The 13,933-nt window shown below is 48.7% G+C and overlaps 1 protein-coding gene across 3 annotated transcripts in view; it reads right to left on the minus strand.

The window, feature by feature from the left end:
* Positions 1-4,371, minus strand: part of LOC147706831 (zinc finger protein 318-like) — a 456,333-nt gene extending 451,962 nt beyond the window's left edge. For all 3 annotated transcript variants that reach the window (XM_086925966.1, XM_086925968.1, XM_086925967.1), the window contains exon 1: positions 3,273-4,371. In XM_086925966.1, coding sequence (XP_086782092.1) covers positions 3,273-4,292 — 1,020 coding nt within the window. In that variant the 5' untranslated portion in view covers positions 4,293-4,371. The remainder of the gene's footprint in view (positions 1-3,272) is intronic.
* Between the last annotated feature and the right edge of the window lie 9,562 nt (positions 4,372-13,933).

Below are 13,933 nucleotides of genomic sequence, written 5' to 3' on the forward strand. Positions count from 1 at the left end.
TGAGTCAGACACGATGAGGTCTGAGTTCTCTTTCCTCTTCACAAAAGTGTTTTTGGGGGTTTATCCACTGCGCAGACCTGGCCGGCTGGCCTCACAAGACTGGGACTCAGTTTAAGCACAATGCGATACCACGCGTGCCACCCCCTGCTGGTTACCCATGAACCACATGCATTTACGAAAGTGAGCACATACAAAAATGACACTTTGGTAATTAGCTTAGCAGGGGAGTTAATTAGTTAAACATCATGAAACCCTCTGGAAATACTTCAGTGGATTCTCGCATACGCTGTGGTCATCTGGCAGCAGGAACTGGGAGGTGTCATGGTGGAGGGGTGCGGGATTTGGTTTCAAGGAGGTGCGGCGTCATACGGCTCCTCAAACAGCTTAGGCCTCTGGCTGCACAAGGCCCAGCGTCGTCGTTCTAGATTAGATTGCACTCTTTTCCCCAATCGGCGCCTTGAATCGATTGCCTTTTCTCTGGCCGCTCCTTCGCCCTTCACCTGCGGCTCTGGGCATCAAAGCCGAGCACAAATAGGATCTCCTGAATGCAATATCTAGGGATAGCGAACGCTATAATTATTGTTCGATTGGCTTGAGCACTCTGTCAGGGCAGATCCGTAAAGCTGCCTTCACACAGTGTCAGAAGTGGAATCTACAGTGAGGGTGTTGGTAGTAAGAAAATGAAGCACATTTTGTGTTAAGAAGCCTGTGTGTGCGTGCCCGGGCAGCATTTATATCCTTGAACACTGTTCATGTGTGCGAATGTGCACTGACTTTTGTGGTGTGTGCCTGTGTGTTTGATATGTGTGCACAAGTTTAGAACCTGCAAGGCACCCGTTTCTGAAAGTAAAAACAGTTCAAGAGCCCAACATGAGTCAGGTGGTGGTGAGGTGGACCCCACAGTTTTTGTACAAGGTAGGAGCATGAAGCGAGAGGTCGTGAGGGACCGGCACTGGAAGATGCAGATAGCGAGGTGTGAGGGCCCTGAGGGGTGGACTGAAGACAGGCTCAAAGCGGTCATGTGTCCGGATACATTCCCCAGTGCACACAGAAATAATGCATTACATACTATAAAATACTGTTTTGCGTCATGTGTTGAGCGAACATTTCCCTGGCCACCGCCTGGAAATAGAGGCCACATTTCTGGAAGAGGCTGAGAGAGGATCGACGTATGCAAAAGTAATCAATGAGGATTTATATTGGTTATGTAAAGTCGGGAAAACCATATTCAGGCTTTGGAATCCGCAATGGATTTATTTTGATTAAGTACAAAGAGTCATACGCACGTAATAGAGTTTCCGTCTCCTAAGCATGTAGGCCCATAAGTGTATTTTCCTCACATAATGTCTGTCCTACCATCCATTATTTTATGACTCTTTTTTGACTCCCTATTTTTTCACACTTCCGTAAAGCGCTCAAAACTTTCTTGTTTGCCCTGGCCTACCCCCGCTAAACCTCCTGGCCCTGTCTGTTCTGTTCTTTAGAGCTCTCAGCGCCAGGAAGCCGTTTGGCCATTGTGCGCTCTACAAATAATTTCATTCATTCATTCATTCATTCATTCATTCATTCTGCACTTTACAATCCGCCTCAACAATAAATTACTTATAACTATATCAAGTACTGAGGAGGTACACTATGTAAGAACTAACTGATACTCACTAAAAAAAGAGACTAGTGCTGAACTGAAGTGGTCTGGTGATGACGACGGGTCGAGAGCACAGGCTGGCTGATGCGCACACACCACGAGGCGAGTCCCAGTCCCAGGGCCCCAAAGAGAGAGTATAGAACCGGATCCACAACGTCAGCAGCGCCGCGCGCCGCGAAATGGCCAATCACTGCATGAAGTCAGAGACAGTGATTGGCCATTATGCAGTGGGGCTGAGCCACCCACGTGCGGCAATCCAAATTGGTTAAGGGTGCTCGCCCTTTCTAACGCCAGGGGCTGCCAGCCGCTTAAACCAGCACCCCCCTGGTCACTCGCTATCAGGGAAACTCCAATGCGCATGCTCGGGCTAGTTTCAGCCCCAAGCTTCACTTGCGCGCTACTCGGTACCTGTCTCTGCTGCTGCAGCTGAGTGAGTGCGTGGACTGTCACTTAACTCAAGCTGCGCAGCAGTCCAGCCCCCTACGTGCAGCGCACTCCCCGACTCCCGGATAAGTCGGTGCTGCCCAGATTCCGGGACGGCGCTCAGGTGATCATGATAAATATTTTTAAAGACAGTGTGCGACAAATTATTTTCCTTGCAGCCGCGGGACAATGGGCTAGTGGGGCTACGACCCTACACCCCAATGGACGCACCGCGGCTGATTACTGTTCAATACCCGATCGCCATATCAACGCTCTCTCCTCCACATGCTTCAACACCCTCTGCATACTTCGTAAAACATTCAAGTGGATCCCCTCCGATGCAAGAACCCCGTCACTCACGTCCTCATCACCAGGAGACTGGACTACGGCATCACCCTCTACGCCGGATTCAACAAAAAACTCTGCCGCAAACTCCAGACCGTTCAGAACGCCGCAGCCAGACTAATCCTGAATATCCCACGGCACAACCATATCACCCAACACCTACATGACCTCCACTGGCTCCCCATCGAAAGAAGAACTTTTAAGCTGGTCACACAAGCCTACAAGGCCCTCAACAACAAAGGACCTCAATACCTCAACGACCGCCTCTACTTTCATGCCCCAAAGAGAAACCTCCACTCAGCTGACCGCTACCTAGCCACCGTCCCACGCTTCTAAAGGACCAGATGAGGTGGTAGGTCCTTCTCCTACCTTGCAGCCAAGACCTCTCCCTCTCCACTTCCAGCTAAGCCCAACACTGCACCAATTAAGGAAAGACCTGGCTCTTCAAATTACCCCAACGGAGCTGCCCACACCCTCCCCATTGCACCTTAAGACCCTAACGGGTGAGTAGTGCGCTCTACAAAACCCAGATTAATTGATTGAATACCGGAGGGATTAAAGTAATAAAAATGAGTTTCCCAATACAGCGTCTTGCCAGCCATAACTAGAGAGACTCAAATGTTGCCTCTGCAAAACATACTTGCATGAACATGGCAGCATCGCCTATATACAATTGATCAATCAGGATTTGTAAACAAAACTGTTTGACTCATGATGGTCTCCAGGCACTGTAGGATCGATCTTGCCTGTAGATATTGATTGAACATCCAGGTCTTGAGGTTGACTATGTAAAACGGAGGCTGCTAGTTAAAACCACTATGCTTCTGATACCAAGTTCACCTGTTGACATGAGCCCTACCTGTCCGTCGCTGCTCTGACTGGGCCGGGTCAGGCGGTACCGCAGGTCCTCGGGGTCACGTGGCCGCGCTCCGCAGGTGAGAGGCCACCGAGAGGAGTCCACTTCGGGCGGCCCCCTTGAGGGGGAGGGCAGGTAGCCATGAGGGGATCGGTGCCCGGGGGAGAAGGAGCGGCGTCGGGGGCTCCGTGGGGGATGGCGGGAACGGAGAGGAGAGAGGGGCCCTGGGCTGTGGGGGCGATAGGGATACAGGCCACTGGGAGAGCGGGGTCGGTCTCCAAGAGGGGAGCGCATCCCTAGACCAAGGGGCGAGAGCTCCCGGGGGCCTTGGGGAATGTAAGGGCGCAGCGGAAGGGGGGGGAGAGGGGAGCTTGAGCGCAAGCCACGGTAACCTTGAGGTGAGCGGGACCGGAGGCTACGGGAGGAGCGGAGCCTGGGGCTACGGGAGGAGCGGAGCCGGGGGCTACGGGAGGAGCGGGGCATGGGGCTACGAGAGGAGCGGGGCATGGGGCTACGAGAGGAGCGGGGCATGGGGCTACGAGACCTGAGCCTGTGGCCATGGGGGCCGTAAGGGGACCGTGACCGGAGGACGTGGGAGTAGCGAGCCCGGGAGCCAGGTGGACTATGGAGGGAGCGGGGCCGGGAGCCGTGGGAACGGGGCGGCGAGCGACGGAAATCATGTGGGGAGTGAGGGCGATAACCATGAGGGGATCGAGGCCGGGAACCATATGGGGATCGAGGCCGGGAACCATAGTGACTACGAGGGGATCGAGGCCGGGAACCAAAGTGACTATGAGGCGATCGAGGCCGGGTACCATAGTGACTATGAGGGGATCGAGGCCGGGAACCATGAGGGGAGCGAGGCCGCGAGCGGTGAGCGACATAAGGGGAGCGGGGCCGGGAAATACGGGGCGCATCGGGGGACAGGGAGCGGGGCCGTGAGCCGTTAACTGAGCGGTGGCTGTGCCGGGAGCCAAGGTGACCATGAGGCGAGCGTGACAGCTTATCCTGCGGCCTCTCCATGGCCGGGCTCTGTTGACACAAACCTCCGGGAGGAGGAGTGCGACCAGGCCGATGTGTCAACAACCAACATGAACCCCGACCGAGCTGTCGCCGTGCGCACTTCTCTCACCTCCGGGATCCAGACACCCCGAGTCCACTACGGCACCGGCCATCTTGAAAGGACTTTCTCCCACTACCACCCATGCATCGGTGTATCTAACGAAGCAAAGCGCGTGCCATATTTCTTATAAATAGAATTATGATTTCGTTTTTGATCAATTTTTTTACATTTGTTGTTTTTTAAGCATAAAAATACTGTATGAACTGGCAGTCGGTCTTACCCTTGGCACCACATCGTTAAAAAATACTCATCAATTTACTATTTTTTTGTACATTCTATAATTTTAAATAAGAAACATCAACATTTGTTTTCGTTTTCGTGTTGAAGTTTCTCTCAAAATCCATTAGTTCAAGATGGCCGTCTTATTATTGTGATACCTGCAGTCATCTATTTTAGCAAACTGACGTAAAAGACGGACAAGGCAGAGCTAGCTTACCGTTATGCGCTCCCTTCCTGTCACAGCAACCGACCAGTCCCCGGAGTTTCTCCTCCTAGTGGTTTTTTTATTTTATTTTATTTAATGCGATTTTCTATAGCGCGAACATTACCCGAAGGTGTCTGAGAGCTTTACAAAAGAACAAGTTGCGATACATAAGGATTTAGGATTACATGAGTTACATAAAAGATACAAACAGGAAAAACAAGCATTTACAATGCTATGGTCTCGGCATTGTTAAAGTTAGAGCTATTGGCATTGCTCATGAATTTTTTTTTAATTTTTGTTTTTGTTTTTAAAATATATACAGATTAGCTTTAATCGATTTGTTACATAAAATCATAAAAGCAACATTTCATATATATATATATATATACATACAATTCATATACAATAAAAACCTTTTGTTAAAACAGTATTAAATCGGTTTAAGGTACTTCGCTAATCACTAAGTTCTGTTTTCTTAAAACATTTTTTTTAAAACCAGTCATCACCATGGTACAAGTTGCGTTTCCCAGTTGCTGCAGGCTAAGAAACGCAGGGCGGCATTGCCGACAAGCACCTTGTTTCAAATACTGTTTAATCCACCTTTTACGCTCACACAATTTACAAAACAATACTACGTGAAAGGTGGATTGCACCGATGTACAATCATATGGGCAAGGAACTAAGGTTCTTGACCAGTCGTTTTTGCTTGGGAATGTAACTAGCCGGTGGAATAAGTTAAACCTAAATCTTGTTAAAATAAATCGGTCAAAGCCCAAGTTACATAAGGTCAAATATGGCTGAATTGTGTAGGTAGTCAGCGATAGTTGATGCTCACTAACTGTTTTCTTCTTCATCTCTCCTACACACCTAAGAAGTTCAAAATGAGCCATACATAGCCTCTTCAATTCAGATTTCGAAATGTTCATGATTGAGACTGGATTACTAAAATACTCAGGACGTTGTATGTCAGTAAATATTTTCCTGATCTACTCAAGGCAGGCTATGCGCTTTGCGTTATCAAGGCCCATAACATCCTTTATTATTTAGGACAAGAGCCTCTGAGACCCATACTCTGCGCCAGAGTAGAACCGGTTGCAGTTTAATCAAATCAGATATATAGTCCAACCCCACTTCCTGATGACAATTAAAGACTGAGGTACCTTTCGGGAGAGCTAATGGGTATCTAAGGAAGTTATTTTCTTCAACTTGGATCGCCGATGTATCCTGATACCCCCAGATCCCTGCCCCATACAATGCAACACTTCTGCATTTAGATATATAAATCTCTAACATGATTTCAGGGGGTCTTTTGCCCAGCTTGGCGGCAAACATTTTTAGTGCTCCAATAGTGCGATTAAAAGATAGGGTCCTATTCTTGACCTCGGGTTCCCAGGAGCCAGAGCCCTCAATTATGACCCCTAGGTATGGGAAAGTTTTAGTGTGCTCAATTACAAGTCCCGACGCCTTGAGGTTTTTACAACTTGCACGTCCCTTCCCACACCGCATCACATATGATTTTTTAGCATTTATCATAAGACCCCTTTCTTTCATGAATTCAAGATATTTTGTTAGGGTTTTCTGCACTCCCACCTTAGTTCTCGCCATTATTACCGCATCTTCTGCGTACAGAAGTGATACAATTGGGTTATTTCCATACCTTGGGGAGTCTATTTTGCAAGCACCCACTTCTTCCTCAAGTTTGTTCGTATAAAGGGTAAAGAGAAAGGGGGCCAATACGCACCCTTGTCTTACCCCTTTTTCTATACTGAAAGACCCTGTGCACTCTCCCCTCACCCCATATCTAACTTTGGCAGTTGCCCCCGAATACAGCTGCCTTAGGAAGAGTACAATGGCAGGCTCAACTTCCATTTCCTCAAGAGTTTGCCACATCTTGGAATGTATCACGCAGTCAAAGGCTGCGGATAGGTCAACAAAGATGGCATATAGTTGACCTTCTTTAGCCTTAGTGTATTTGGCTTGTAACAAAACGAAGTTTAGAACCTGCTCTACTGTACCCATCCCTTCACGAAAGCCATACTGTACAGGGCTCAAAATATCGTGTTCCTCAGCCCATAGTTGTAATTTATTTAAGACCATCCTCCCCGCCATTTTCATGAGGGAATCTAGTAAAGAGATCGGTCTATAATTTGACGGGCACTCCCTGTCCCCCTTTTTGTATATCGGTATAATAACCGATTCTGACCAGGTACCAATAAAACCTATGGCACAACAAGCCTGAAGAACCCGGGTACAGAGTGGGGCCCATAGATCTGTATTTAATTAAAAAATGTCATTAGGGATCCCATCTGGTCCCGGGGCTTTATTATTTTTACTAGCTTGTATAGCCAACTGTACTTTCTGTAGGGTAATCCTCATAGTAATAGGATGAGAGTTGCCCCCTCTCAGTGGGCACCCTATAAGTTTTTCATCTGTCGTGGAGGCCCCCTGTTTATTTTCATAAACCTTTGAAAATAAATCAATCCAGGTTTTTTCATCTATGGCGATTTCCAGCCTTTCTACCTCCTTTTTACTGAAGAATGGTGCGTTGACTGCCTCCCAAAAGGCCCTGGCATCTCTACACTGTGAGGCAGTCAACCGGCTCTGCCACGCTAGGTCCTTGATTTCCTTTTTCCGCTGACACCTTGCCTGAGTGTACACCTTCCTGCAATGTCTTATTGCCTCGTGATCCCTTGGCTTTCAGCTCAAGGCGTCCTAAAGAGCGGTATACGCCTTGGTACACCTAGAGTCAAACCAGCCCACCCCTTTATTGGGCTTGTCTCTCTGCACCCTGGTTAGGTTATCTTGAATGATCCTTGTAATTTTGCCAAAGGCCTCCAAGGTTCGTTCTTCTCGAGATTTCTCATCCAGGCACACCAATATATCTGTAAGGGCCAAAGTTATTATTTCTTTAAATTTATTGAACAAGTCTACAGTGCTCCATTTAAGTGTTAGCCCATTGTAGCAAGCTATGGCGATGTTTTGAGTCCAGGAAAGTGACTCTATAGTAGTGGTACTAATCAGCTCTCCTGTGGTTATAGTCATACTGAGAGAAAGGTGGTCACTTAGTCCAATAGTTGGAATCTCAAAGTTTTCTACACAATGTGTGAAACTATTTGGCACAATTATAAAATCAATAACGGAGTGACAACCTCTTGCTAAAAACGTAGTACTAAATTCTACCTTGGGTGTACACATTAAATTTGCAAAGCCGAGGTCAAGATTTGCCATAATATTATTTAGTACCTCTCCTTTATCGGAGTGCATAAAGTGGCACCTGCTCACATATTCCCCCCCTTCCATATTCCTGAAATCCACAACTTTCTTGGTTGCAGATATTCAAATTAAAATACCCTACCCAAACCAGCATTTTGTTGCCCCCCCTCGACAAATTCTGGACATTTAATTCCCCTAACAAGCTACTTAAAACCCCTGCAAACTCCTTATTTTTTATATTATTATAGAAATTAACTATTAGTAGCTCAACCCGATTGTTAAAGGTGACTGAGACCATCTGATAGTAATGTGTGTAATTATTTCTCGTAATTTTTACAATTTTTAGTAAGTTGGAGCTATAAATACAGCTTCCTCCTTTATGTCTCCCAAACAGGGAACGAACAGCAGGGATGTGAAAAGTTTTAAAACCTAAAAGATGTTTCTCATTAATAAGCCATGTTTCTTGTACACATAAGATGTCAATGTTTTCGATGAAGTCTCCCCAGATTGTGTTGGGCACTTTGCTCTCTAGCCCACATACATTCCAGGAGACAATCCTCACCAAGCCAACCCGCTCCCTGTGTACTTTCTGCTTTAACAACAACTTCTCCTTGTTAGTGGTCACCCCCTGTAAGTACGGCATGAGATCTAGTCCAGCATGTTCTTGCTCATAATTTGACTCTTTATTCCCAGTTGACATTAACTCTAAGCCCCTACAGTCCCTGATATTGATTACTGTCACAGGTGGGATGTTGTGTAAAACTTCTTTAGTGAGTACAGTTTCCTGTATGTTGGAGTCTAATTGATCATACATTATCCCTGTTATTCTATCTCCCTTGGTTACATTATCATGTTGGTTTTGTGTTGTAGGAGACTTCCTCCCTTGCAAAGCATCTATGTGTATCAGTGTGACTTTATCTTTTCCACCACCCAGTCAGTCACAGTCATTTAGACCAGAAAGAGGTATAAACCGGTTCGGTCCTATCAAGACAGGAGCATATCCCGGATTTCCCCTTTGTGGCCGGAATGGGTGGCATAGATGTCTCTTTCTAGGATATTCCCAGGGCTGGCTTATTTGTGAGTACGGTATCCTATCATCCTGATTTTGATATGGGGGCCGAAAGTGCCTATACTGGTGTTGAAATATCGGCCTAGTGTAATTAGCCTGACATTGGGATGAGTACCTAGAGTGATCTAGCTGCTGTTGAAATGGGGGCCTAAAAAAATCATCCTGATAATGAGATGAATGAAATGATTCCCCAGAGCAATAATTCTGTTGTTGGAATAAGGGCCTAATGTGATCGTCCTGATGTTGAAATAATGGCCTAAGATTAGTTACAGGGACCGATGAAGCTCTGGGGTAAAAATAGGGCAGTTCACATGGTGTAATTACATTGCTACCATCTTGGGGGTTACAATTTAAGATGCATCTAACTGCTCTATCATCTCTGAAATTAATTATAATGATTTCCCCCGTTATATCTTTTACTCTGTGTCCCAGCCAGGGAAGACGCCTCACATGTAGAATTTCACCATTTATATTTGGAGGGAGTGGTCTGTTCTGTTTTAGCCAAAATATAACTTTGTTTTTTAACTGGTATTGATCTTCTCTCTTAGTATCCTCCAAAACAGGCACTCCAGTGAGAACTACCACCAGCAGAGCTGCTTCCGGAGGCAGTTCTATATTACACCTCTTGAGAGGAATTACCCCATCAGGGATTTCACAGCTGTTTGTTTTTTGCTTATTCCCTGGGTTTTTAAGTTTAACACATGTCAAAGCCTCTTTATCACTGGTTTTAACATGTTGTTGTGTTATTTTAGGAGGTAATGTCAAGGATTTCAAATTAACTTGTTTAGAGGTTTTTGCTCCCATTTGGATAGTGCTATTTGACCAGTGGTCATAGACACTAGAGGGGGCTTTGGTAAATCCTTAATAACCCCTTTAATTTCCCCAATTGACTGCTCTAAATTTCCCAACTGCTGAGCTAATCTTTTTAATCTCTCCGTTAGTGGCAATATGAAAGACCTAATTAGGTGTTCCATACTTCCCATAAGATCAGTAGATGATGTTACGTTTTCTGGGAAGAGTAATGGGGTAGATATGGCAGGTGTTATGGGTGCATTGGGTGAAGAGCTCTTAGAATTATGATAGTTAGTTTGAATGATCTTATTTCTCTGAAATCCACTCCCCCTCTTTCTCCTTCTTTTCGGGTGTGGACCTTGGGCTCGGGGATTTTTAGAAGATTTATCGGGTTTTTGGACAGACTATACAGTTGTCTGCAGTGAGTCTGTCAGAACTTCTACCTCTGGTGTCAGTTTACAGGGAGATGCAGAAACACTTTGTAAGGCGGAGTCCCGGAGCCCCCTATCCTACGAACACTCCCACACACCTGTATCAGCTTCCTTCCCGCCAGGACTGCGCCGCCGTGACCATTTCCCCATGTCAGTAACGAACAGAGGCGCTACAACCATGTCCAACGGAACTCCGCCTTCCTCTCTCTTGCAGGAGCCAATCAGTGACTTTCGACCACAGGAAGGATAACCCTCTAACCCCGGAAGTTCCAACCCCGAGGCAGCGTCGGAACAGGTAAAAGCCGAGAGCTGGCAGACGACCGACGTTGGAGTATCGTGGCAGGACACTCGAACCGGAGCTGGAGACGGAGACGAGGCAACCGAAGAAGACGTGTGGACGGAGGATTGGTGGAGACCCGAGGAGGTGGCTGAAGAGCGGCCGTGACTCAGCAGAGAGTCACGGCGGACCGTGTGAGTACCGTAATTCCACCTGAGAGCTCGCTAGGTGCTCGTTGTATATACTGTATGTATAGACTATCCCATAGCCACTTCGTCTCACTGTATATTAGTTGTATAGCACCTCACTGCGTGAAACCCCTGCCCGTCACAACTTCACTTGACTCGCTCTTACCCTACCTCCCTTCTGGATACCGCCCCCCCTCCTTCCTCACAGTCATTCCTTTCTCTCCCTCACTGCCCGGTTGACGGTGGAAGCATTGTATAGAGTTACCGACCAGACTAACATGTCCTTTCTTTGTCACTTATTGCCCTCCGAGGTACCTCCCCGACGAAGGATCCAAGAGACGAACCTGAAGAAAGGAACCGGACACAAGCCCTCTACCCGACCTCGGATCCCTTACCTGGACTATATGTCATGTGGCCCGTACTTTGTTGGTTGCCTTGTTTTTGAATAAATACCAACATCGCCCACTATATTCGGCCTCCTCGCTTGCTTTTCCAGCCTGCAGTCCGCCCACCATCACATCTGGTGTCAGAAGTGGGATCCGCTGGAAGCATGGAGGCCGTGGTGAAACAAATGGCCGAGTCCCAGGAACAATTCGGCAAACTGATGGAACAGTTCTTGAAAACCGCAGAAGATGATAGGGGTCAGCTGTACGACGTCCTCAAAGGTCAGGGTGCGGTCCACGAGCAAGCTATGGGCAAACTGACTGATGCCCTGGGACAACAACGACCCCTGACCTCATTACCCTCAGTAGTCCTCCAGAAATATGTGCCAGGAGAAGATGCCGACTACTTCTTCACCAACTTCGAGAGGTTGGCCCAAGCAGCCAATTGGCCGGTTGACCGATGGGGCCAATATTTAGGACCCCTCCTAACCGGGGACCTACAAGCTGCCTATCAACAGGCCAACGTACAGGGGACCACCCTGTTAGAACTGGCTATTTCTGGTAGGCTAAGGCTGATGCCAAAGCCAGGCAGAAACCACCAATCTAGTCAGGGCAAGGAAGTCACACGCCAAGATAACCCCTGCTCACCCCCTTGGTAGCTTGGCACGAGCAGTCTAGGCTAAACTCGGAGGCAATGTGTAAAGCATTTGCGTCAGCGCACAACAGCAACAACATACTCGGTACACCACAAAAGAGACTCCACACAAGGTTATTATAAAAATACCTTTTGTATTGTAAAAGCACATCAGATAAAATCACACATATACATGGTGCCAATTGGCACGGGCAATATTCACATGGGATTATTCACAAGACAGGGCCACAAGGGCCACTGTCATAATCAGCACTTAGTAGAAACGAAATACTGTCAGAACTTAGAATAAGCATATAAAATCACTGTAGCACAAAGTAACAGTTATGAATCACATCCAGTAACTACTGGGAACAGGTAAGTACACACTACGCAACCCTAAACACCTTAGGAGCATGTCACGCAGGTACCCAGGACCTCACTAGGACCACCTGTACTAGAAAGAACAACCACCTAAGGATGAAATCCACTTAGGGGTATAACTCAGAACACACTACCCATGATGCATGAATATACATTCAGAGGAGCAGTAAAGAAAGAAAACACATGATGTATAGACCTACACATTCAGCGGTGTTAAGGACAGAGCACATGATGTAATCACAATACATTCAGGGGTGCAGCGCAAGAAGACACATGATGACTAAACATTCAGAGGTGCAGCGCATGAAAAGAAAGACACATAATGCAGAAAACATTCAGAGGTGTCAAGAGTTATACCATAGCGCAAATATCACATGAGGCCTAAAAACCTTCAGAGGTGCAGGAATAACACATGATGCAAAACATTCAGAGGTGCAATAACCATACCATTGCGCAAACTCACATAAGCCACCACCTGTGGCAGTCCCTAGGCCAACGGCCTCGTTGGGGCTCAGACGCCCTGAGTCTCAGTGTCAGGGTTGCGCTGCCATGCAGCGCCAGTCTCAAAGTTCAAAAAGCCTAAACGTGGCAGGTGCCCACTAAGTGCTGGGCACCTGGAGAACAATAAAACTGCGACAGGGTCCTCACTGACCCTTGGGCGCAAACTGCGCCATGCTGGAGCCACACAGGCTCTAGAACAGACACTGTGGCCAAACGTTGGAGCCCTCAGGCTCTGCAGACAATGCCCCCTCGAGCCTTCTCATGGCTCTGGACAACGTTGGGGCGACCCACTGCCAGCCGGGGCCGCCCTTGAAGCCCTCGTGGCTTCGGACACAACTGGGCCCCTTTGGGGACGGGCAACGACAATATGCCCCGATATGCCCCGAGCCCTCTTGCTCTCCCACCACAATGTGCTCGACTCGGGAGCCTCTCAATCAATAATGGCCCCCCACGAGCCTCAACAGGCTCTGCACATCGTTGGGGCGGCCCGCTGCCATCCGGGGCCGCCCTGAAGCAGTGTCTCTCATCCGGCACCCACACGAAGCAAGGCGGGCCCTCATGAGCCCCTCGCGGGCTCCGTGCTCATGGTGGGGCGACCCACTGCCATTCGGGGCCGCCCTTTCTTGGTGCCTCACCGGCACCACTAGAACCCATCTGCTCCCTCACGGAGCAGCAACCGCACTGCCCCCGTCTCACCCGGTCCACACGGAGCCCCCCAGCCCTTCGACTCACCGGGCCTCAGGGGCGGCTCCTCCGGGCGGCGGCTCTCTCTCTCCGGGGCCCCCTCGACACCCGGGGGCCCCCAGCAGCGGCAACACGACCTCTCCTCTTCCCGGGCCCGGCGGTGATCACCCGGCCTTCACAAAACACGCCCGGGAGCCAGCCAATGACAGCGCGGCTCCCGGGACAACCCCTGGAGGATACGGAGCCGTCAGCCAATCAGGGCGCGGCCTCGGCGATGACGCGGCGGCGCTGGGCCAATCCCCGCGCGGCGTCACTGGAGGGGCTCGTCTCGCTGGGCCAATAGGAGCGCGGCGGCTTCGTCCTTTGCTACCGCAGCTCCTCGTCGCGAACAGCAACTCCTGGGCATCTTCCTGGCCCCCGGGCCGCAGCGGTGACAACACCGGGCAATGCCGGGTGGGCACCGGCCTCTATGAAATGCAGAATAAAGCGCTACTAAGCGCTTGGGCCAGATAAAGCGCTCCAAAGCGCTAAAGTCCAGAGAAGGCGCTCACAAGCGCTTGGGGG

Source organism: Lissotriton vulgaris, chromosome 6 (assembly GCF_964263255.1).
Source record: "Lissotriton vulgaris chromosome 6, aLisVul1.2, whole genome shotgun sequence".
In the NCBI taxonomy this organism is placed as follows: domain Eukaryota; kingdom Metazoa; phylum Chordata; class Amphibia; order Caudata; family Salamandridae; genus Lissotriton; species Lissotriton vulgaris.